Genomic DNA, 24,341 nt, shown 5'->3' with positions numbered 1-24,341 from the left:
ACTTGCTATACTGCCTTTGCTAACAAGCAGTTCAAAGTGGTGTACAATAAATTTACAATACAAACAGAGAGGGCAAAACAGCATACAACCAAAGTATCCAGAAAAAAAGCGCAACACTGGGCCTTCAAGACTAGGACAACAGGAGTACTTTATTAACAGGTGACCAGACACGGGCCGTGTTTCGGCGCCAAAAAGACGCCTGCCTCAGGGGTCTGACGACAAAAACATATAGATACATGTATAAACAACAATATTCAAAACAATAGAATAACCACAATATTAAAATGGCAGCATCATATCATATTAGAACATGGATAATTGTATAAATAAAAATATTCAAAACAATTAGATAACCACAGTATTAGAATAGCAACATTGTGTCATATTAAAACATAGATAATAGATCCATAGTACAAATAAAGTAAATATACAGATATGGCATTTACATAGGAAACAGTTGTAAAAATATATATATAAATAATATTGTACTTTAAAAAAACGCAAAATAGCATGTAAATGAAGATCTAGAAATATTCTAAAACAGACAGCATCGTGTTTGAGTTTAAAACATAAATAATAAATCCACAATGCAAAATTGATGTACAGATATAGTGACAAATAAAAACATTTATAGGAAAAATATATTTGTAAGGAAAACATTCAATGGAAACTTGATATGTGCATGTGGTATATAAATCATCATAAAATTGGTCTTATCGACTTCCGGTGACGTCACCATCCCGGATGGCGGTCTAGGATCGGAGCTCCTGAATAAACCTATAAATCCAGCTAACTTGAGCACCTAAATATTGCTATTTCACCCTACTTACTTGTCGGAGGTGATCTGGAGTGGGACCAGCGAAGTGATGTCTCAAAAATCGAAGGCTATAGCAACCAAAAGTGGAGCGCGAAGCAGCGTGCGAGTATCCAAGATGGACGGGCGCCATGCTTCCTCACAGAACGAGGAGCCGTCGGACTCCGAATCCATGCGATCAGACGAAGACGCAAGTAATAGTCGGGGACTGCACTTTGCGAGGCTGTTTCGTGATCTCCGCAAGGATTTGGCGCTTATGAAAACTGATATTGTAGAGCGAATTGATAATTTGAGAGGCGAGATTAAGGAAGTTGGGTCCCGTATTGATGATCTTGAAGTACGGGTCGAGGAGCATGTGGAAAATGTGCTGCAGATGCGTCAAAGAGAGGACGAACTTGCTACTCAAATGGAAGATATGCAGTATAAAATGGATGATATCGAAAACAGAGGCCGGCGCAATAATTTGAGACTTCGAGGGGTACCGGAAGCGGGTAATCAGGAGGATGTAACACGCATAGTACAAGAGATATGCACGCAGATCCTGATGGCCGCCCCTGGTAGTACGGTGCCTGAAATTGAGAGAGCTCATCGCGCCCTGGGAAAACCCGTGAATAACAAACCAAGAGATATCGTAGTACGCTTCTGGAAGTACACGGATAAGGAACAGCTGCTTACCCTGGCCAGGCAGAAGCCTGAACTTAAGTTTAATGAGGCTCCAGTGGGAGTTTATCAAGATCTTTCTGCTTTTACACTACAGCAGAGGCGAAGCATGAAACCTATTTTGGATGTTTTGAACCAACACCATATCAAGTACCGATGGGCATTTCCCTTTGCGCTATGCTTTGAGGTGGAAGGCAAGCAGCATAGATTTCGCACAGCTGATGGGGCCAGGTTGATCTTGCAACAAGCGGGCCTTATCGGCCCAGAGCTTGCGACTCCCGTAGCGAAGGCGAACAACAGAGAGAAAATACGTCAATGGCAACAGGTCTTTAATAAGGCCAAAAAACAAAAAGTGACTGAGACCAACTTGCCACCATGAACTGGTAACATTTACTTCCTCCTTACGGAGAGATGACGTTTCCTTTTTGAATATGAGACAAGTAAGATGCAGATTGAATATAGGGTGCCTGCGGAGTCATAGCTTAGGTTTTGGGGGGCTTAATGGTTCTGGGCAATTTAGGGGAAGGGTTTGGTGACCTTGCTTGGGAAGTGTGAGAATATCAGGGGGTTTTTATCCTCTGTTTGGCTCACCTTGGGGATGTTTTGTTGTGTTCTGGGGCAAGGGGGAGGGAGTGGGTGGGATACAATGTTTCCTTACAGGGTTCATAATGTTGGATTGTTGACATGTGTTTGGCAAGATGGGACTTAACTTGAAGATAGTTACGCTAAATGTGAAGGGTCTTAATGCTCCAAGAAAGAGACAAGCGATTTGGCAGGAATTAATTCGTTTACAACCGCAGGTAATAATGCTGCAAGAGACTCACCTAAAGCGTACCCATGAACATTTATTTCATCATGCCTTATACCCTAAGATTTTTTTCGCATCTGACATTTCTAATAAAAAGCAGAGGGGGGTGGCAATGCTCTTTCGGAAGGATCTTCCGGTGCAGATTCAACATGTGAAACGAGACTCTCAGGGTAGATTTATCTTGGTCCGAGGGGTTCTTGAAAATAAAACTGTAACCTGGGGTTGTGTGTATGGCCCTAACACAGGGCAACCTTCCTTCTACAGTTTGCTTAAAAAGCAAATTCAATCATTTGTAGAGGGACAACTTATCCTAGGTGGAGACTTTAACGCAACCCTGCATCCGGCCATGGATAAGTCGGGCCCTGTGTCGAAGAATGACAAGATTAATGCTAAACACCTGAACAGTTTTTTGCAGGACTTGGGAATATATGATTCTTGGCGAGACCTTCACCCCATGGACAGAGATTACTCTTTTTATTCTCCAGTGCATGCTTCTTACTCCAGAATTGACTATCTTTTTCTTGACAAATCCCTAGGGGGTCAGCACAGAACTACTCATATTGGAAGTATTACGATATCAGACCACGCAACATGTGTGGTATCATTAGAATGGTCAGGTGGTGTGACACGAGGTTCTCATTGGATGTTTAATAACACAATGTTAAGCCAAGAGGCTATATGTAAAGAATATATTAATGTATTTAAGGAATATCTCCATTTTAATATGAACTCAGGACCCTCCTTGTCAGTGGTATGGGATGCTCTTAAAGCAGTGTCCCGAGGTCACTTTATGAAAGTAGCAGGGAAACTTAAAAGACAGAAAGAAGCTGAGATGTTATACTGGAGGGGGCAGATCAGAGAACTGGAACTTAAACATAAACGTACGGGCTCCAATAGAGTTTATAAATCATTGCAACTAGCTCGCCTGCAATTGGAGGCTTTGCTGTCTAGGGATCTTGCATTTCTTAATGAGAAGTTAAGGTTGGGAGGATATGTGCAACGTAACAAGATCAGTAGACAACTAGCCATAAAATTGCGAAAATTGCAGGCTGAACGTAATGTATTTAGAATTAAAGGCCAAGGTGGAGACACCCTTAGAACATCTCAAGAGATTAGAGACAGATTCTGTAACTTTTATGCAGAATTATATACCCGTGACTCGTCAATAAGCGATGAGGCTATCCATGCATATCTTGAGGCGATGGAACTACCCTCTCTTACTCCAGAGCAAAAGGTAATGCTGGAGGCTCCGGCTGAGGTGCAGGAAGTTTTGGCAGCCATTAAAACATTGAAGAATGGTAAGTCACCTGGACTGGACGGATACACGGGTGAATTTTATAAGGCCTTTGCACCTCAGCTGGCGCCTCTTTTAACAGAGGTTTTCAATCATGTGCGCTCTGGAGGGGACCTTCCACCTACAATGAAAGATGCATGGATTGCAGTCATTCCTAAACCCCAAAAGGATGTTTTGGACTGTGCATCATACCGTCCTATATCGATATTGAATGTCGATGTCCGTATCCTAGCTAAAGTAATGGCCGTTAGAATGAACTCTGTCTTACCAACCCTGGTTCATCCAGATCAGGTGGGGTTTGTCCCTAATAGGCAGGCTTCTGATAATATCAGGCGCACTCTAGACATTATGTACATAGCGAAACAACGTGCAATACCCTATTGTCTACTTAGTATTGATGCAGAAAAGGCATTTGATAGGGTACACTGGGCCTTTCTACACAGTGTACTAGAGCGGTTTGGCTTTGGGCCTTATTTTAATAATTGGATTGGAGAATTATACTCAAAACCAAAAGCAAGTGTCAGGATTAACGGTCAGGCATCTTCTTCCTTTGAGTTACAAAGGGGCACCCGTCAGGGATGTCCCCTTTCACCTTTATTATTTGCTCTAGTGATGGAGCCATTAGCTCATAGTATTAGGACTGACCCTGAGATTCAGGGGGTGAGAGCAGGGGGGTGGGAATCTAAAATTGCTCTCTTTGCTGACGATGTCCTATTGACTTTGTCGTCCCCCTTGGAATCAATACCGAGGGTATTTCAGGTGATGGAGAGATATGGTCAAGTATCAGGTTTCAAAATTAATATGACTAAGACAGAAGCATTAGCCATAGGACTGGCAGAAAGAGATTACTGCACATGTCGGCAACTTTACCCTCTGAAGTGGAAGGCTAAGAGTATAAGATACCTGGGAGTTTTCATTACTCGTACTTTTGAGGAAATAAACAATGCCAATTATACTCCCTTGTTGAAAATTATCCAAAATGACTTAGCTAGGTGGGACTCTTTAGACTTGTCATGGTTTGGCAGGATAGCCACTGTAAAGATGAACGTTTTGCCTCGGCTGCTCTACCTTTTTCAAGCTATACCGCTGCCCTTAGCAGAACAGGTACTCCGGTCAATGCAGACTAGGATACAAAAATTTGTTTGGCATGGGGGTCACCCTAGGATTCCCTGCTCTGTTTTGTATAAAGCCCGTAAAACTAGAGGCGGGTTAGGGGTTCCTAATTTAGTACTATATCACAGAGCAGCCCAAGCTAAGGCAGCAGTGGAATGGTTCCAGGAGCCTGTACATAAACTATGGGTGCGGCTAGAACAGTATATGATCCGCAGTCCGCTGAAATTGGGGCATCTGCTGTGGCTGCCGCCTAGACACAGACGCTTGGGATTAGACTTATGCCCTATCATTCAGTTTACACTAACATGCTGGGACAGGTTAGAGCGACTGAAGGACTTCTATAATTCTAGGCTGTCACCTATAGCATATAATATGGCATTTACGCAGGGGTGTATTCCCTCTACATTTACTAGATGGAAAAGACAAGGTTTAGATCAGTGGGGGCAAATGGTGGAAAAAGGAAGCTTTATAGCTTTCAGGGAACTAGCAGAAACATATCACTTGCCTTCCAAGGATAACTATGCTTACTGTCAACTCATTCATTTTCTTGGCAGCCCAGGGATCAGGGAAAAACTGTTTGGAGATGTGACATTTTTAGAGGAAATGTGTGTAAGAGATTTGGGCTCCAAGGGTCTGATCTCTTTGTTATATAGATACCTGAGGGATGCGCTACCGACATCCTGTAGACACCGCACCAGTTGGGAAAAAGAATTGGGTGTTTCATACGAAAAAGGGGAATGGGAGCGGATGGAACGTGCCTCGGTACGTGTTTCCCCCGCTGTTAACATTCAGGAAAATAGTGTTAAAGTACTGTATCGCTGGTATCTAACACCGGTACGACTGAATCGCATGTTTCCAAAGGTCTCGCCTAAGTGTTGGAGAAATTGTGGGCAATCGGGTACACTAGGCCATATCTGGTGGACTTGCAGGAAGGTTAAAGCGTTCTGGAAAGCGATCCAATACAGACTCCAAGTGTGGGTCAGATCTATTATCCCTTGGGACCCGGCAATATTCTTATTTAACAGGCCTATTTTAGGGATATCAGCGGAAGGGAGGGCGTTGGCACAGGCATGTTTTTGTGCTGGCCGTGTGACCATTGCTAGATCCTGGAAGCAGTGTAATAGCCCTTCAATAGTGAAATGGACACATCTGTTGGAATACATAGCTGAACAAGAACGATTAATGGCAAGGGAGAGAAACACAATGACTAAGTGGACGAAGATATGGATCCCCTTTGTGTCTGTGGGGTAGTCATGGGACATGTCAGGGCATGTGTATGATCAAAATTGTATGAACCTTGTGGGGGGCGGGGGGAGGGGGTTTAGGATGGTTTCTTTATCTTTGTACAAAAATATAACTGGGTCGCATTTGTTTGATTGTGGGGGTTTTTGCTTTGGTAGAACCTCCACAGCAGATGAATCTAATTGTTTGGTAATGTAATGTTGCACTGTTTTGTATAATGTCTGATTGCTGGATTCATCAATAAACACTTGGTTTAAAATTAAAAAAAAAAAATTGGTCTTATCCTAAATCGACATCAGTATTCATGATTGTGGAGACTGTGATGTTAGTGTGCTCTTTGAAAACAGGTGATCCATCTTATATATTTACAATGAGAATGCAAAAAAATATATATATGAAAGGGATGTATGTGTGTAGTTTAATATGTAAATGAGGGAGAGTAAACGAAAACTGCAAACAGGATGACTTAGGAAAAAGAGGAAACATGTGGACAACAAATTTGCCCAAAGACAGCAGCGTATGTGATTGTAAATTTGAGTAAAAATGCTATAGATTGCTACTAACATATGCATCTAGATAATCAAGAAAACGAGTGTGATTATTGATGGTAGCAAAATTATAATCAGAAATCACCTCGATGTCGGGCTGCAGGGGCCATGGTTTGACATCAAGATTTAGAGAAGCGCCAAAGTTTAAAAAGCCATAATAAAAGGAAACTTCTTACCTTAATAAAATAAAGTGTCTCACAAAATATCCGCTGTAGAGCGAAAAACGCTGGCTCTGACAAAGAGCCTTCTCCTGTGCACTGAAAATTATTAAAAGCGATCAGGTATCCGAGCCTGTAAATTTAAAGTAAAAAAGCGCCAAACCGCGGTGGCATGCAATCAGTGTTCTTCTCTTGCACAGTAAGGGATACGGGATATGGTTATTCAAACAGCGAAAGACCTAAAAACACACATAACCTGATGGAGAGGGGAAAGTTTGTTGGAAGAGCCACATTTCAACCATAGACAAATGTTTTCAGTGACAGTTCAGAATGAATAGCAAGGGGCAAAGCAGTCCAAAACAAGTCAAGTCAAAAACAACACAGTTTATATCTAACTGTTCAATCACCCTTAGGATTCACCTTTGGGTTTAAAAAGCAAAACCATGTGCACATAAGGAGTGGATAAACAAATTAAAACAAAGTTTAAAGCAAATGCCTTTAATATGAAATACTTAGTAGCAATAATGAAACAGTGATGGAATATTCACATAACAAGCAGCCTGAGTCCACAGATTTATTTTCCATCGAAAATAATTAGTTTTGTATGAACTTTGCAGCTAATTGTGTGCTGAACTGGACAATACTGTCTCACCTCCTTGGTCAGCTCTCTCCTATTCGCTCCTTTCTGGCTCCCTGCACCACTGTCCTTCTTCAATTTTCCGGGCCGCTGGCAGCGTCAGTGAGGTAAGCACCCTGTCTTCGCCAACCCTAGAATCTCTCCCTCTGTTGCACTGTCCTGCCTATGTGCGACAGGAATTTATAGCAGAGGAAAAGCTTACTGGCCATTGAAGACAGTGTGCTTACCTTACTGACGCTGCCAGAGGCCTGGAAAATTGAATAAGGGCAGCGGTATAGGGAGCCAGATGGGAGCGAGTAGGAGAGAGCTGACCAAGGAGGTTAGATTGAGAACAGGAGGTGGCATGACGGCTGAAGCCCATGAGATTGATCTCCTTTTCCCTCTATGTTTTTATTAGCCACCAGGGTTGGGGGTGGGAGTGGAGCCCGATGCTGGAATGCAGGGCATGGGACACCAAGGTCCCCCACAGCTATGCCACTGGTTATCACAAGTGTTCTGTTTTGTTTTATTATTATGGAGTGTACTAGTTCTCCGGTTCTAGGTAGAGGATGTTATGTTAATACTGGTCAGGTGGGTATGCTGGATAGTGAAGACCTCCTAACTTTGCAGAAGTATATTTCTAATGAGAACAATAGGTGAAAAGGGTTTTTGCCCCAGCCATCCCTTGGGGGCTGAAGGACATTATAAGCAGATGGGAGTTAAACATTGAATAACCTCAATTCCATTTCACACTGTCAAAAATCGTGATACCTTTCTTTTGCAATATACCTATATATCAATGCCCAATCTTAAAAAATAAGAATTTAATTATTAATGATCTACTATAGCAGGGTTGTCCAACCTTGGTCCTTGAGGGCTGCAATTCAGGATTTCCCCAGTGAATATGCTTGAGATCTATTTGCATGTACTGCCTCCATTGTATGCAAATAGATCTCATACATATTCATTAGGGAAATCCTTAAAACCCAACCTAGGGAGGGCCGTTAAGTTGTTCTAAAGACAGGTAATTTCAAGTATGCTAAGTTATTTATATTGGGTGATTTCAGTCTTCAGTGAAATGATGCAAATTGTCCAATAGTCAAGGAGTTTTTACAGGCACTTCATTATTTGGAACTGAAAGTTTTAAATGCTTCATACTTTATGTATAGGTGGTGAGGTTCTGGTCTGGTTTAGTGATTTTTTTTTTTAATTTTAAGGTATAGATCATTTGTAGTCAATTTTCAAGGAAACCATTTAAGGCCCTTCACCCCTGAAGAGAGGAGTGCCTCGAGGCTCTCTTCTTTCTCCCACTCTATGAGAATGACATACAGATCTTTCTCCCCATAACTGAGAATATATCTGAGAACCTATTCTTTCTGTGTTCAGCACCAGTTTGGCATTATTAGACCTGCAAATAAATGTGGATAAAACTGAGATGCTTTGAGCAATTAGGACTTTTTGACTGAACTAGCCTCTATCTAATTGAGGAATGCTTTTACAGTCCTTCAGTCACATGTTTGCAGTAATCTTGATTCTTTTCAGACCATGGAATTGCAAATTTCTACTGTAGTTTGAAAGATATGGTTTCAGTTGAGGCGTGTACCTACTACGTCCAGTATTTTATCCCAAAAATTTCATCACAGTAATGTAATCAGTGTCATCAGCCACTTTGACTTCTGTAATTTTTGTATGTATGTTTACAAAAAAAATATTAACGAGGCTTCAATGAACCCTAATTTGGTTGCCACGGTGATTACCAATAGTAGCTGATGGGACAGAGTAATCCTCTGCTACAAGCATTATATTGGCTGCCTGTTGGCCTACATGTTTCCTTCAGAATGATATACTTGGCATTTCAGGTTCTGCATAGGGAAGGTGTAGTGGGGTGGGACCAGATTATTTGAGGTGATCTTTACATTAGAACATGCTATAAATTTCACAGTAATGGAGCCTAAAGTTTTTAGAAACTTTCAGACTGGCTGTGCCAAGCCTGTGGAAATGGCTTCTTCCCATTTTGAAATTAGAATCCAATTATCTCAGATGTCGCTGTACCTTGAAATCCTGGTTCTTCAGTCAATTACCTCAGAAATAATTGCTTATGGGTATAAGCCTGACACAATGCTGTTCAGGGCATACCCGGAAAGTTGGCTGACCAAAGGCCTCTGTGCTACCGAGAATTAGCTTGACTGTAGGCCTCTGGCAAGTATTACTGTTCTGATCCCTGCTGATGTGAATGTAAACTTGATGTTGCCAAAGCTTTTGACTTAATTTACAAATTATAAAAGCAGGTCCCTGAATAAGTAAAAAGACATATCAAAATATAAATTAGGACAAAAGCTTTGGAGACATGCAGTCTACAAATGCCAACGATCAGAACAGTAATACTTCCCAGAGGCCTAGTCAGGCTAACCTGGAGCACTACTATTAAACTAGAAGGTGGAAGAGTACCATATAATAAACACTCACTAATTAAAAATAACTTTCCTAAAACCATCCTGCAAGTCCCTCATGCAGTGGAATGAAACGCCGGCCACCATCGGACATTTGCAGTGAAGTTCGGCAGAGGGCTTTTCAGGTTGAAAGCTAAGTATATGACTTTGTGCATTTTAATAATATAAATACAAGAATAAACAATTAATAGGCAACTGAAGTTAAATGCTGAAGAAATATGAAAAGTGACTGAACAAGAGGGTTTTTATGCCAATGACTGGACTATAGCCCTTATTGACCAATATAGTTTAGCAACAGATCTGGGCATACTGAGGATTTTCCTCCTTTTTTCACTTTTTTGAATAATTTATTACACTGCTTTGAAGTTCCTGGTGTGAGGGTTCTTGTTTATGGTAACTTTTGGAGCAGTCAAGAGACCTTTGGTCAGGCCAATTTTCTGGGTAGGCCCTGAATCTGCACTGTGTTATGTTGACAGCTGGGTCATCTTTTAAATGCTGCATTATGTTTTCATTTTGGTTTCAAAGTTTTGTTTTTATTTACTGTTTATGTAATGGTTTTGTTCTTAAATTTTACATATTTTATAATGCTATATGCTCCTATAATATGCCCTCTACACCCTACTAGTACTGTACCCTACTAGTACTTTAAAATAAAGTCTCTTTTAAATTCATTTTTGAACTCTTCAGTCAAAAACATAATGAATAGATTGGAATCCCCGAGATCTAGAATTGGCTGCAGTCTATTCAACTTCTTTAGGATCAAGAAATATCTAAAACAGAACCCCCTTGATTTGTTTTGTGATATTGGACTGGTCCTAGGCACTGGCCTGCAGCAGATGCTTGCTCTCATGTTGAAGAACCTTGATATGAGACTGTGACTAATGATTTCAGCTGAGGGCTCTTCTCAGAGGAATGGAGAGAAACTTTAGGTACTAACTAGTCCTGTTGAGAATTTGTTATATTTTTTAATTCCCTGAAAAAGAACTGTACCCAAATATCCACAGGTAGGCAAGGATATAAACTGAGTAAGGAACTGACAGTGTCCAGATGGGCAAATAACAAGAAGATGGTTGCTTGACCAAAGACTGTGGTATCACTTTATATTGTCTATTTTCTCTTAGATGTGGCTTGGGAAGATCTGGCACTGTGAATGTTGGATTTGTCTTGCGAAACCCAAAATGTGTCTTTTGAAATACAAAGGTCCTTCAAGTCTAGATTGTACTGGATCTCCTAGGGAAGAATGTAAGCTTTGGAGCCAGCGCAGAAAGATATAGATGGGTTGTAAACTGATCTTTTATTGTAGCAACATTTTCTTTTAGCTTTTCTCCAAAACAAATAACAATCATCAGTATAAGGTATACCGACAACTGTTATTTGGTCATTTAAGGCCTGATGCTTTAGACAATGCAAGATAACTGGCAATGACAGCTAAGGCAGATAGTCAAAGAGCTGTGTCAAAGAGATCATAAATTGAACAAATGAGGCTGAGTGCTGCATTCTTCAGCCAGGATTGCAATGAATTGAGAATGTACCTACAAAGAAAGAACACAGGATCTACCCTGAATCTTTTGCAAGCAGGAGTGCATATATTGTATCATAAACAACTAAGAGGAAACAATTCCTGTAGAGAGCATAGAACCATGGACTATTTATCTCCATAAGTGGTCAAGCATTCTGTGGATCTTTACCAGGAGGTGTATTGGAATGGTCTCTACATTTCTTAGCTTTTTTCATGGTCAATTCTATGACCACTCAACTGTGTGAGAACTGGATTGGATTAAACCTGATATAGGCTATATTTATATGTAAAGATCAAGTCTCTTAGATACCATTGCGCAAAAACTGGATTTTGCCATATGTGGGCCAATTATTTGTGAAACAATATGTGGACTGGCTTAGCTACTTTGGACTTAGCAGTTTCAATACACTTAAGGAGCCCAAAGACATCAGACCTTGGTTTAGTCTCCTGCAGCAGCAAAAATGGAGCTTCATTTTCCATTGTTTGCATTCATCTTGGATAGAACGCACTGAAGTGGAATCGTCTAGTGGTTAGTGCAGCGGACTTTGATCTTGGAGAACTGGGTTCGATTCCCACTGCAGCTCCTTGTGACTCTGGGGAAGTCACTTAACCCTCCGTTACCCCAGGTACAAATAAGTACCTGTATATACTATGTAAACCGCTTTGAATGTAGTTGCAAAAACCACAGAAAGGAGGCATACCATTTCCCTTCCCCATTTCCCCCTCATTGGGAGGGATGAATCACAAGGTATTCCCTGTTGATAGGTCTTCTCTCTCAGAGGATAAGACACCTGTCTATGATGAAGGTTCTGTGAAATCTTCCAGAACAGTTCAGGATTGAGTAGACAGAAAAAAAGGAAGTCAAAGAATGATTCACCTGGGACTCTTGAATCATACAGAAATTGTGATTGCTTCCTGTGCTGGCATTGTCATAGTGGACAGTGAAGACTGGATTGGATTTATTGATTTTATATACTGCTTTATACCAAGCTGAGATTATTGTTGATATGGAATGTCCTTGAAATAACCTTCTTACAAAATCATGCAAACTTTTTACCAGGAAGGAATATGATTTTTCCAGCAGAGGCAAGGGAACTGAAGACATCTTATCTATCATAGTTAACAAGGATTGGAGTGGGGGCTATTTGCTTTTGCTCTTAAGAATGAATTTAAAATATCTTCTGCACTGTGGCATTGCACCAAAGCAATGAAAATGTGGAGCTGAAATCTGAAGTGAAGTCACTAAGGAAATCTACTGTAGTAGCATTTAATTTTTGAAAGGGTAATCGTGATAAAATGAGAAAATGGTTAAAAAGAAGCAAAAAGGATCGGCTGTAAAGGTTAGGACTTTAAATCAGGCATGGATGTTTTTAAAAATACCATCATGGAAGCCCAGACCAGATGTATTCCATGTGTTAAAGCTGGAAAGAAGAGCAGACAACAGCCAGCACGGTTAAAAGGAAGTGACAGAGGCTATTAGAGCCAAAAGAACATTCTGCAAAGAATGAAGAAAATAAGAAGCTAAATAAACACTGTCAAGCTAGATGCAAAGCACTGATAAAGAAGGCTAAAAAAAGAATATGAAGAAAAACTGGCCACAGAGACAAAAACTCATAGTAACACCTTCTTCATGTACATCAGAAGCAGAAAGCCTGCAATGGAATCTGTGGAACCATAAGATTAAATGAAGGAGCAAAAGGAGAACTCGGGGAAGAAAAGGCCATAGCAAAGAGATTGAACGAATTCTTTGCTTCAGTCTTTACAGATGAAGATGTAAGAGATCTATCTGTACCAGAAATGGTGTTCAAGGGTGATGATGCAGAAGAACTGAGAGAAATCTTGGTGAACCCGGAAGATGAACTGAGCTAAACAGACAAGTTAAGGAGTGATAAATCAACTGGACAGGATGGTGTACACCCCAGAGAACTGAAAGAACTCAAGCATGAAATTGGTGATCTGCTACCTGTCATTAAAATTGTTTGTAGTACCTGAAGATTGGAGGGTGGCCAATGTAACACCGATTCTTTAAAAGGGTTCCAGGAGTGATCCAGGAAATTACAGACCGCAAGTCTGACTTCAGTGCCGGGCAAAATAGTGGAAACTATTATAACTACTACTACTTATTTCTATAATGCTACTAGACGTATGCAGCGCTGTACATAGGACATAAAGAGACAGTCCCTGCTCGACAGAGCTTACACTCTAATTAGGACAGACAAACAGGGCAAGTAAGAGATAATGGAACTACTAAGGTGGGAATGATAAAGCATGGGTAATGAACAAGTGAGTTAGGGTTAGAAGTTAAAAGCAGCATCAAAAAGGTGGACTTTTAGCCTAGATTTGAAGACGGCCAAAGATGGAGCTTGACATACCGGCTCAGGAAGTCTATTCCAGACATATGGTGCAGAAAGATAAAAGGAATGGAGTCTGGATTTAGAAATGGAGGAGAAGGGTGAAGATAAGAGAGATTTACCCAGTGAATGGAGTTCCCGGGGAGGAGTGTAAGGAGAGATAACAGTGGAGAGGTATTGAGGAGCTGCAGAGTGAATGCACTTGTAAGACAATAAAATAATTTTGAACTATATGTGGAAACGGATTGAGAACCAAAGAAGGGACAGAGTCAGCATGAGCTCAGCCAAGGGAAGTCTTGCCTCTCCAATTTCTTTAATTTCTTTGACGGTGTGAATAAACTTAAGGATAAAGGTGAGCCGGATGATGCATTGTATCTAGATTCAGTTTGAATACATGGTGAAGTGTCAAATGATGAACTGGCTCAGTGATGAAGTCACATGTGATAAAGTGTCTCAGTCATTAAATATCTCAGTGATGAAGTATCAGGTGATTATATTTTTCAGTAATGAATTATCAGGTGATGAAGCATCAGTGATGAACTGTCAGGTGATAAATTGTCACCAAACTCCTGATCTGTCTTTACCTGTTTCAGGTCACAGACTATAAAGGTTTGCCAGGGACTGGCCTTACTTCTATACTAGAGCTATTTTCTAACCACTATTTCTGCCCATCATAACACTTCAACCACCATAAGATCATTTAAGTTTTATTTTGATTCCATCCTCTTTCTATTTTAGGGATCCTCGGTGTTTATCCCATTCATGTTTGAATTCTGTCACCATTTGATTCCATCATCTCCACTAGGAGAACATTCCAGGCACCCATCACTCTCTCTAAGAAAAAGTATTTACTAATACTACTCCTAAATCTGACATCCTGCAACCTCAATTCATGTCTAGTTCCACTGCTTCCTCGTCTCTGGAAAAGATTTGTTGTATATTAATCTCTTATCAATATTTAAACTTCTATATAACATCTCCCCATCCCTCTTTTTCTCTAGGGTATACAAATTAAAGTTTTCAAATCTCTCCTCATACATCTTTTGGCACAAAACCCATACTGTCAATCAACATTCTTACCTCACCATCTATAATTCCCCTTAACACTGAAACCAAGAGGGGCTGAAACATTTGAGGACCTTCTGTTGGGTTCACTTTGAGGATGTTTTCCACAACCTAAAAAAAGCAAACACAGCAAGCGATGTCAACAGAATATATTATAACTACTAAACATAAAATAAAAACATGACTACGAACAAAGCAATACCTGTTATTCTAACATACTAGTATGGTTACCACGGGGGCAACTGAAGAGATCTTACCAGATTGTCACAAAGAAGAGGCTCCTGCATGTCATCCCTTTTTACTATAATTTAGTCCCTTTTTGAGAATAGTATTCTTTCTTTGAGTACTATGTCTACTGGCAAAGCAGGCAATTCAGAAGCTGCTTTTGCTCTTGCTTTTAGCACAAAACAAGCTAAACAGGATCCTAGGTCTCTCTGCAAGCCAACCAAGGAAAGATCTGTGGGCAATTACTGAAAAACTGTCTCAAATTCTTTAATTGCTCATAGAAAACAGTGCAGCTATGAAGGAAATTAAATTGGACTTGGCTCACGGCATATCGGATTTTATCACTTGATGGCAGGTTGGAGGGTGAGCAATTTGGAAGATAGCAAAATTATATGGAAGACAGTTTCCAAGATGGTGCATTATCTTCAAGTGGAGATGGATGATACTGGCATCCAAAACTGGTGAAACAATCTCAGAATTTCAGGCCTTCCTAAGGGCTCAGAAGGGGATGACCCATTAAAATTTATGGAAGAATTTTTTTCCAAAGTTTCTAAACTTACAGTTCAAGTTTCTATTTCAAACAGAAAGGGCAGCCACATCCAAAAGTAGGGGTGGACGAAGAAAACTCTTGCAGATATCTGGGTAGTATCTGTAACTTTATTAGGCACTTCTCATCTTCTGGACCTGGACATGGGGCCTTGTTTCGATGGGATACCCTCGTCTGCCTTAGGAGCCACACACTTAATATGAGATGGGTAATGAGTCAGTGTAAGATATGATTGATGGAATACCAAAAATGCTTGAATGTTATAGTATCTACAAAGCTGTCGTCAAACCCGCCAAAAAAGAAACAGAAAGGGCACACAGAGTTCCTGTGCAGCCTATGGTAATTAAGAGACTCCACTTTCCTCAAGTTCTGGAAATACTGCAGGCAGCAAAAGCAGCAAATTCTTTACAGTAGAATCGTCATCATCTACATATAATTGCTGACTTCACTAAAAATACAATCGACATATGGAAGTGGCTTTTGGCTTTCAGGCCCAGTCTTAAGGCTCCAGAGACCAGATATGGGCTGTTTGCTCCAATGAGTATAAAAGTGACTCATAAGAACATCATAAAAAAGTGTACTGATCCTGTTCAGCTGGAAAGGTATGTTGTGTCACAGGACTCACTGGTTATGCAAACATAAAATCTTTTATGTTTCCATTGTATAACTGGGCTTTGCCTACTTTGTAAGTCCCTAATTTCACTGTGGGCGTTAGTATAGTTTCTTTTTCCAGTTGTTATGAAAGCGGTGGGAGGGATGTATCTTTTTTGTGCTACCACCCTAGCCCTTGATCCTATAACTCTCTATAGGGAGGTTCAATGTGTGCAAAATAGTCTGGCTTATGTTTTTGCTCTTGTTATGCTTTCATACATTTGATACTAGGAAAAAAGGCCCGTTTCTGACAGAAATGAAACGGGCGCTAGCAAGGTTTTCCTCGGAGTGTGTGTGTTTTACAGAGTGTGTGTGAGAGTGAGTGTGTGATACAGAAAGAGTGAATGTGTGAGTGTGTGATACAGAAAGAGTGAATGTGTAAGTGTGTGACAGAGCGAGAGTGAATGTGTGAGTGTGTGTGACAGAGAGAGAGAGACTGTGTGCGAGAGTGTGTGTGTGTGTGTGAGAATGAGAGTGTGTGCCAGGGTCCCCCTCCCTCCCAGTTTCAGGGCCCGCCCCCCCCCCCCCTGCAAGTTCCAGTGTCCGCTTTCCCTCCCTCCCACTCACCCATTTCCAGGGTTGTTTCCCCCCCTCCCCCAGTTTCAGGGTCCCCCTCCCTCCCTCCATCCCAGTTTCAGGGTCCGCCTGGCCCCCCTCTAAGTTCCAGGGTCCTCCCCCCTCCAAGTTCCAGTGTCCGCTGTCCCTCCCTCCCACCCACCCACCCTGTTCCACCCTGAAGTGAAGGGGTTTTTTTTCCTTCATGTTCGTCGCTCTGTAACCATCTCTGTCTGCCCCGCCCTCATGCCTCTGATAGGTCTGCTGCCCTCGACGTCAAAACGTGATGAGTGGAGGAGTGGCCTAGTGGTTAGGGTGGTGGACTTTGGTCCTGGGGAACTGAGTTCGATTCCCACTTCAGGCACAGGCAGCTCCTTCTGACTCTGGGCAAGTCACCTAACCCTCCATTGCCCCATGTAAGCCGCATTGAGCCTGCCATGAGTGGGAAAGCACGGGGTACAAATATAACAAAAATAAATAAAATAAAAATGGTGACAGAGCGACTAACCTAACGATCCTAACAAACCCTTCACTTGAAGCCATAGAGACAGCTTTAGAACATTGAAGGTGCCTTTTATTATAGTAGAGAAGATTATAACACACATAGCAGGTATTATTTTGATTTTGTCACCCATTGGACTCAGTATCTTCTGCAGTTTGCTATTTCTGAACATTGGGGGGGGGGGGGGGGGCACTTACCTCAGTTCCAGAGGATATGGAACCCCCTGTCATTTCTATGATTCTTAATGATGTTTCTCTTCAATTTTTGCAGTGTAATGTTTTACCTGCTGTCTGTATATAATTATTTTACTTGATTGTTTTGTAGTTTGGTTTTTTTACCTTATGTTTTTTGAAAACCTTCAATAAAAAGACTGAAGTTAAAAGATGGCCTGGTCACCTCCATAATAGCAGGATAAACACCTCATATATCCCTGTTATGCACTATCTCCCAGATTCTGTATAGTGCGCCTAGAGATCCACAACAAAATCCAGGTGTATTCTATAACATTCATAGCTTAATTGGCTTAACAAGCTAATTAGCATTGATAACAACACTTAAGTAATAATGAGCACTAATTGGCAGTAATTATAATTTAGACACACAACTTGCTAAGCGTATTCTGTAACGCATTGCACTTAACTTCTAACATGCGCAGGCAAAAAGAGGCATAATTATAGGTGGGGAAATGGGCGTTTCGTGGGTGTTCCGAAAATTTCACGTTATAAAATATGGCCCTCTGCACCTAAATCTATGCACCAGGATTTACGCCATGTTTTCGTTGGTGTAAATGGAGGCACGTAGTTTTAGGCACTGGGATATCAACTGAGCGTATTCTATACACCACACCTAAATCTAGTCGCCACTTATAGAACACATAGGCGGAAATTCCAATCAGATTTTTCAGGTGTCGTATATAGAATCTGGCCCTATATGCATCCCTGGTAGTCTGTATGAGGAAACTCTTTCTCTGAAAGAGATGACAGAATGCTCAATGCACTATAAATTGATCTCAGCTCTAAATGACCAATATAAAGCATTATGCTTCTTCTTAATCAGTACCCTCATTTGCGTTGAAATTTTGAGAACGTAATCCCCATTCTTTGTTGGAAGCATCCATAATCAAAATCGCAAAAGATCCAAAATCGGATTTAGACATCATATCGAAAATGCCCCTATTAAATATCTCCATGACATAAATGTACAGGAGCAAGGTAAACTGAAAGGAACCTCTAGAACGAGAGGGCATTGATATGTGGAACCTCCCGGTGGAGAGGAGAAGAGGCCTGTATCTGAATTCAAGAAAGCATGGGACAGGTGTTTGGGATCTCTTAGGGAGAGGAAGAGACAGCGGATGATAAGGATGGGCAGACTGGATAGGCCATATGGCCTTTATCTGCTGTCTTTTTCTAGGTTTCTAAACACATGTTAAATATCAGCATGATGTGAGACCTATGATCTTAACTGGCTTACATGTTTGTTGATGCAACTTTGAATGGAATAGGGTTGCAAAACTACAGCCAAGCATTAAAGAAACAGAGTAAACCAGAAATATCCTGTGGGGACTGAACCTGGAAAATATATAGGTAAAACAGATGTATGAGATTCTGCCTTATCACAAATTGTGATTACCTCCAAACAGAAAGAAAAAGATTCAGTTCCTCCAGGTTTATACACAACATTGCAACCTCTCTGTTGATTAAAATGATCTTGTTGACCATTCAGTACTGTGAAGCTGCACAAGCAAATCCTTCAGCTCAAATTTCTACCCAAACAGTGAAGCATCTGTTATTTACATAGCTTGATGTAAACAAGTAAGCCAGTTGTTAGGTTCTGAGAAGTCATAAGCATATGTGATTTTTTTGAATTTCTTGGTTTTGGTATTTGGTGATTGATACAGACCCCCAGATCAGGGTATAGACAGGTATTAAACAGAGACTTCAACAGTTGAATGCTGGCAAGGACTAGACAAGAAACAGGAATTGTCCAAGGTAAGTTTGTCACTCCACCTTCAAGTAATGAGTCTAATACAAATGGCAAACAGGAAACAAATTCAAGAGACAACATAATATGCTAGACTCCTAAAGTAACATGCAGAAAACAGGAGAAGGGCCTCAGGAATAAGAAGTCTGTAAAAGACAAGAAGTCAAGACAGGAACAATGAACCAGTAGAGAACAAGTACCAGAGTCAACCCTGGGCTGCTTCAAGCTGGGACATCAGAATGCAGGAAATGGAATTACAAGAAAAAAAGACAAAACTAGGGGCCAACTGAAGCCAAATCCCTAGGAGCCAAAATAGCTCCTCCTACAACAGTGATGCCCTCCAAACCTTGAGACACCAGTTTGAGGCCAGTCCATGCCTGACATTCATATAACTTAACCAACATGAGAACATCCTTCAAAGAATGGAAAAAGGACCTGAATGAAGAAAATAAGAACATAAGCACTGAAAAGTTAGAGGTGAAGCACTGATAAAGAAGGCTAAAACAGAATATGAAGAGAAACTTACCACAGAACCAAAAACTCATAGCAATAACTTTTTCAGGTACATCAGAAACAGAAAGCCAGTGAGGGCATCTGAGGGTCCATTAGATCATGAAGGAGCAAAAGGGGCACTCAGGGAAGACAAGGACATAGCGGAGAGACTAAATAAATACTTTGCTTTGGTCTTTTCTGAAGAAAATGTAAGAGATCTACCTCTACCAGAAATGTTTTTCAAGGGTGAAGATGTGGAGGAACTGAAAGAAATCTTGATGAACCTGGAAGAAGTACTAAGCGAAATAGGCAAATTAAAGTGTAGTAAATCATCTGGACTGGATGGCATGCACCATAGAGTACTGAAAGAACTCAAACATGAAATTACTGATCTGCTGTTAGGGATCTATAACCTGTTGTTAAAATCATCTGTAGTACTTGAAGACTGGAGGACGACTAATGTAACACCAATTTTTTAAAAGGGGTCCAGGAGTGATCTGGGAAATTACCAGTAAGCCTGATGTCAGTGTCAGGAAAAATAGTGGAAACTATTATAAAAGATAAAAAAAAAACAGAACACATAGAAAAACATGGTTTAATGGGACAGAGTCAGAAAGGCTTCAACACAGGGCAGTCTTGACTCACCAATTTGCTTCATTTCTTTGAAGGCGTGAATAAACATGTCGACAAAAGAGAGCTGGTTGATGTAGTTTATTTAGATTTTTAGAAAGCTTTTGGCAAAGTTCCGTATGAGAGGAGAAAATTAATCATGGGATAGGAGGCAATATCCCTCTGTGGATTAGAAATTGGATACTGGACAGAAAACAGAGGGTAGGGTTAAATGGCCATTTTTCTCATTTGGGAAGGGTGAATAGTGGCACAGGGATCTGTACTGGGACCGGTGCTATTTAGCATATTTATAAATGAACTGGAAATGGAAATGTCAAATAAGGTGATTAAATTTGTAGATGATAGAAAACAGAGACCCGGAAGTAGGCACTGATGGTACTAAATACTAGTGCTAGATAGGACCAAACATATGATTCATCTTCCCCATAAGAACTGTGCTTAAACACATTGAAACAGGTAACTAAATCCTCAAAAACAGCTATTTATCTAAACCAAGAAGAATTTTAGATTATCCTGATTGGAAATGCTATTTTGATATTGAAGTTTCAAGAATACATATGAAAAGATGTATGGTTGTGTTTAATATTACATGATTAAAAACATTTACTGGAGATTTATCTATAATTCTTATCTGCTTATTTTGAAAAAAATGACATACCTTTAACAATCATTCAAAATGTGACACAATAACAGGAGAACATAATTAACATAATCATTAAATCTATTCAACCTACCCCATTCACACATCATTAAGCAATAAAAAAATCCCCAAGGTTACAATAGCACTAAAACTCAATAAATCATAGAAATCCTATATAATAAAATGCACCACCAACATTCTGAAGCTGACTGCATGGCTTAGGCATTCCTGCTCTCTGTATCCATCTCCTGAATTGACATCACGTATTTCCGGGTTCGTCATAAGCAGAAGTGACCAACCACACGAGGTTTCAAATGTAATATAAATAAAATAAAGAAAAAATAAATAAAATAAATGTACTTAGAGGTTCCGGTTCCAAATTAATCTAGTACTGGAGTGCATGATAGACAATATAAGAGAGAAAAAAAAAATATCAGAGAGCAATGGGATAACACATTTAAAAATGGTCATGATCTGGAAAGCATAAGCAAAGCAAAGAATAAAGCTAAGCACAAGAAGAACTGATGCACCATAGATGCCAATCTTTGTATCAAAGATGGCACTTGAAGATGGTGATTATTCTGACATTCTTCCTCTTCCTGCTATTTTCATTGTCATCCTGTCTTGTTCTCAACTCTTCAGTTTCCTCTTCTAGGCTTTGAATGCATCTATAAAAAGAAGCTGTTGGACCAATTTGCTCATCTATATGGAGCCAATTTTCACACACTGATCAAAAGCTCTGTAAGCTTTTTTTGAATCTTATAACCTCTGATAATATATGACTGGAGTAATTCTCTGAATATTTCAATAAAATCTGATCTGGCCTCTAGAGTACTGTTACCAGCTATATCTGGCTCTTTGATTTTTTTTTTTAAGCTAAGCCATCAGGCTCCCTACCTGGCGTGTATGATTTGAGCTGTCACTGATGATACAATTCTGCCATGAGTGGTAAATCATCTTTCATCAATTCAATGAGACATAACAACATAATCAGGAGATTTGCATTTGTTTTTCTTTACTACAAAGTGTCACCAGAATGCTCGAAAATCTAATTTTACAGAGGGTGAAGAAAGAGAGCAAAATCTTTCATGTCCATCATTGTTTTCTCAACCAGTACATACATTGCACTTCATTGCTGACCATGTCTCAAGAGAATAAATATGATAATATCAGTTATTAAAAAGGGATAGAAGACTGCATCAGAAATATGGTCAGGATCACAACTATGGATCTTTTCTCAAAAAACTTTTGCCCACTCTGTGACTACGGGGAAAAACAAAAAAAACTTAGGATTCTATTTTTCATTATAAGTGTTGGAAGGATGCAAAAAGAACAGTGAGAAAGAATAGTTCTGCCAGCAATCTACATCCTGCATATACCTGATAGCTGCTCAGTAAATAAAATAGAAATTACTGTTGACAAGCTTTAAGTCATTATACAGTATGAGGGGTTCTATTTTACACAGAACAGAGGTCAGAAGTGAGATGTTCAGGTCAGGATGTGCTCAATTTTGGTGGTATTCTAGAAAAAGATACGTTGCTGTAGAGCCTTTTCTAAAATACTTCCATGAATGTACATGCATCTGCCAGTATGTGCACCATGAGTAGCCATTTTACAAATACCTATATACACACTGAAAAAATGGATTTGACAGCTTCCAAATGGAGCTGTCGGTATTAATGTGTGGATGTGGCGATTTCACAGCTCAGAAGTGTAATCTGCTCCATTTTACAAATCTACATCTGTAAGTTCCATCAGTTAAGTAGTGAAGCTGCAGTATTAAGCTTGTTTCATTTTGAAGGTAGAAATAAACACCATGGGACTAAGGAGAATGACTCCTTTAATCTCTTACGTATAAACTCTGGCCAAAATAAACATTTTTTTTAAACCTATGAATGCTTTTGAGCTGGTGTAAAACATGACATGGAATCTTTTTCCTACACACAAATATTCCATTTGTAAAATGGGGAATACACATGTAGACTGTAGTGTTACCCAAGCCGTAACCTCTAAAATCTCTGTGTGATGTAGACTTCTCTACAAAAAAAAAAAAAATGGCTTTCTGAAATAAGTATTTACACGTATATGTGATATACAGATGTAAATACCATTATTTACATATGAATCCATTTCTAAAATAATGGCCATAACCTACCAACTTCAGAAGATGACTATCCTTTTACAAACATAAGTACGACTTGGAGCCAGCTCAGGAGGGTCATTTGGAAATTAACTTTTATTTAGATAGAAAAGCAGCCTTTTTCAGTTGCACCAGCCTCAAATGAGTTTTGCAAGACTACCATAATAAAATGCAGAGCTGGATATTTAAAAAATGCTTATCTTTATAGCAGCACCAACTCTGCAGATTAGTATCTGCCAATATTCAGAGGCACTGAAGGGTCATGGATATGATATTCCGCCTTTCTGTGGGTACAAAAAATGAAGTTTACATATATGCAGGTAAGTCCTCCATCTCTAGTGGGCTCACAACCTAAGTTTTGTACCTATCCAAATGGTGCCACTGAAAATTCTTGCAGGCCGCTTCAGCACTATCCAGATAATGCTTGATGGAGCAGGGGCAACATGTGGATGTTTTGTCTAACACTACAGGTAGTGACATTTAACCACTCTCTGTATAGCTAAGTAAATAAAGTCAGAATAGAAAAAAAGCTGTCTTAACTGAAACCACACAGTTATCCACACATAGTTTCTGAACATACTGTGCCCAGAGTTTTAAAAACCAGACAGCTGCATTTGAATGTTGACCAGTAATTTCCTATTGTAACACAACATTGTGTGTTCAATTTTCTTCCACTAACATTTGTACTTCTTTGCTGTTAATCTGTTGTGTGGTGATATATTTATGGAACTTTAATTCTATATCGCATGGGCTGATTGCTTTCATTGATGTGCAATAGTAGGTTAACAGCAAAAGAGAGGTCTGTGGAGAAGTTAGTGAATAGTTCTTTCTGAAGGGAAAGAATATAAGAGGGTATGGGGACTACTTCAATACTGCTGTTTCTGTGATTGTGCGGCAATATAGCCAGTCCAGACACTAAGCACTCTGCAAGGTGTAAGGGGGAGGGGGAGATTAGGAGTGCCTACAGGCTGCTGCTCCTTTAAAGGATATAATTAGTTCTTACCTGCTAATTTTCTTTCCTTGAGTCCCTCCAGACCAGTCTAGATGCTCAGGTTTTTACTGCCCTGCCAGCAGGCAGAAACTGCGAACTAATGAGCTATGATATCATCACTTAAAAACCCTGTGCAACCCCCCTGGCCAGCCAATATTTATCATAACAAAGCAGAAGAGCAAAGGCAATTAAAAGTAAAGAAACCTCCCCTAGAATCTAATGAACCTCTCAACTGAGAACCACCTATGAAGGATAAAGCCCTCCACACTAAAGATCCAAAAGGAATAATGAACTAGCCCAAATCAGCATTTTTAAGCTTCAGGAGATAGAAAAACAAATGATGCTAACAA

At 40.1% G+C, this 24,341-nt stretch overlaps 1 protein-coding gene across 4 annotated transcripts in view; it reads right to left on the bottom strand.

Moving 5' to 3' along the window:
• The window catches only part of IPO11 (importin 11), an 813,637-nt gene that overhangs the window by 463,377 nt on the left and 325,919 nt on the right, over window positions 1-24,341 (bottom strand). For all 4 annotated transcript variants that reach the window (XM_030193171.1, XM_030193174.1, XM_030193172.1 and 1 more), the window contains one exon: window positions 14,654-14,749. In XM_030193171.1, the coding sequence (XP_030049031.1) occupies window positions 14,654-14,749 (96 nt within the window). The remainder of the gene's footprint in view (window positions 1-14,653; window positions 14,750-24,341) is intronic.

This window comes from Microcaecilia unicolor, chromosome 2 (genome assembly GCF_901765095.1).
Source record: "Microcaecilia unicolor chromosome 2, aMicUni1.1, whole genome shotgun sequence".
NCBI classification, from domain to species: Eukaryota; Metazoa; Chordata; class Amphibia; order Gymnophiona; family Siphonopidae; genus Microcaecilia; species Microcaecilia unicolor.
This window is presented reverse-complemented; position numbering and strand designations above follow the sequence as displayed.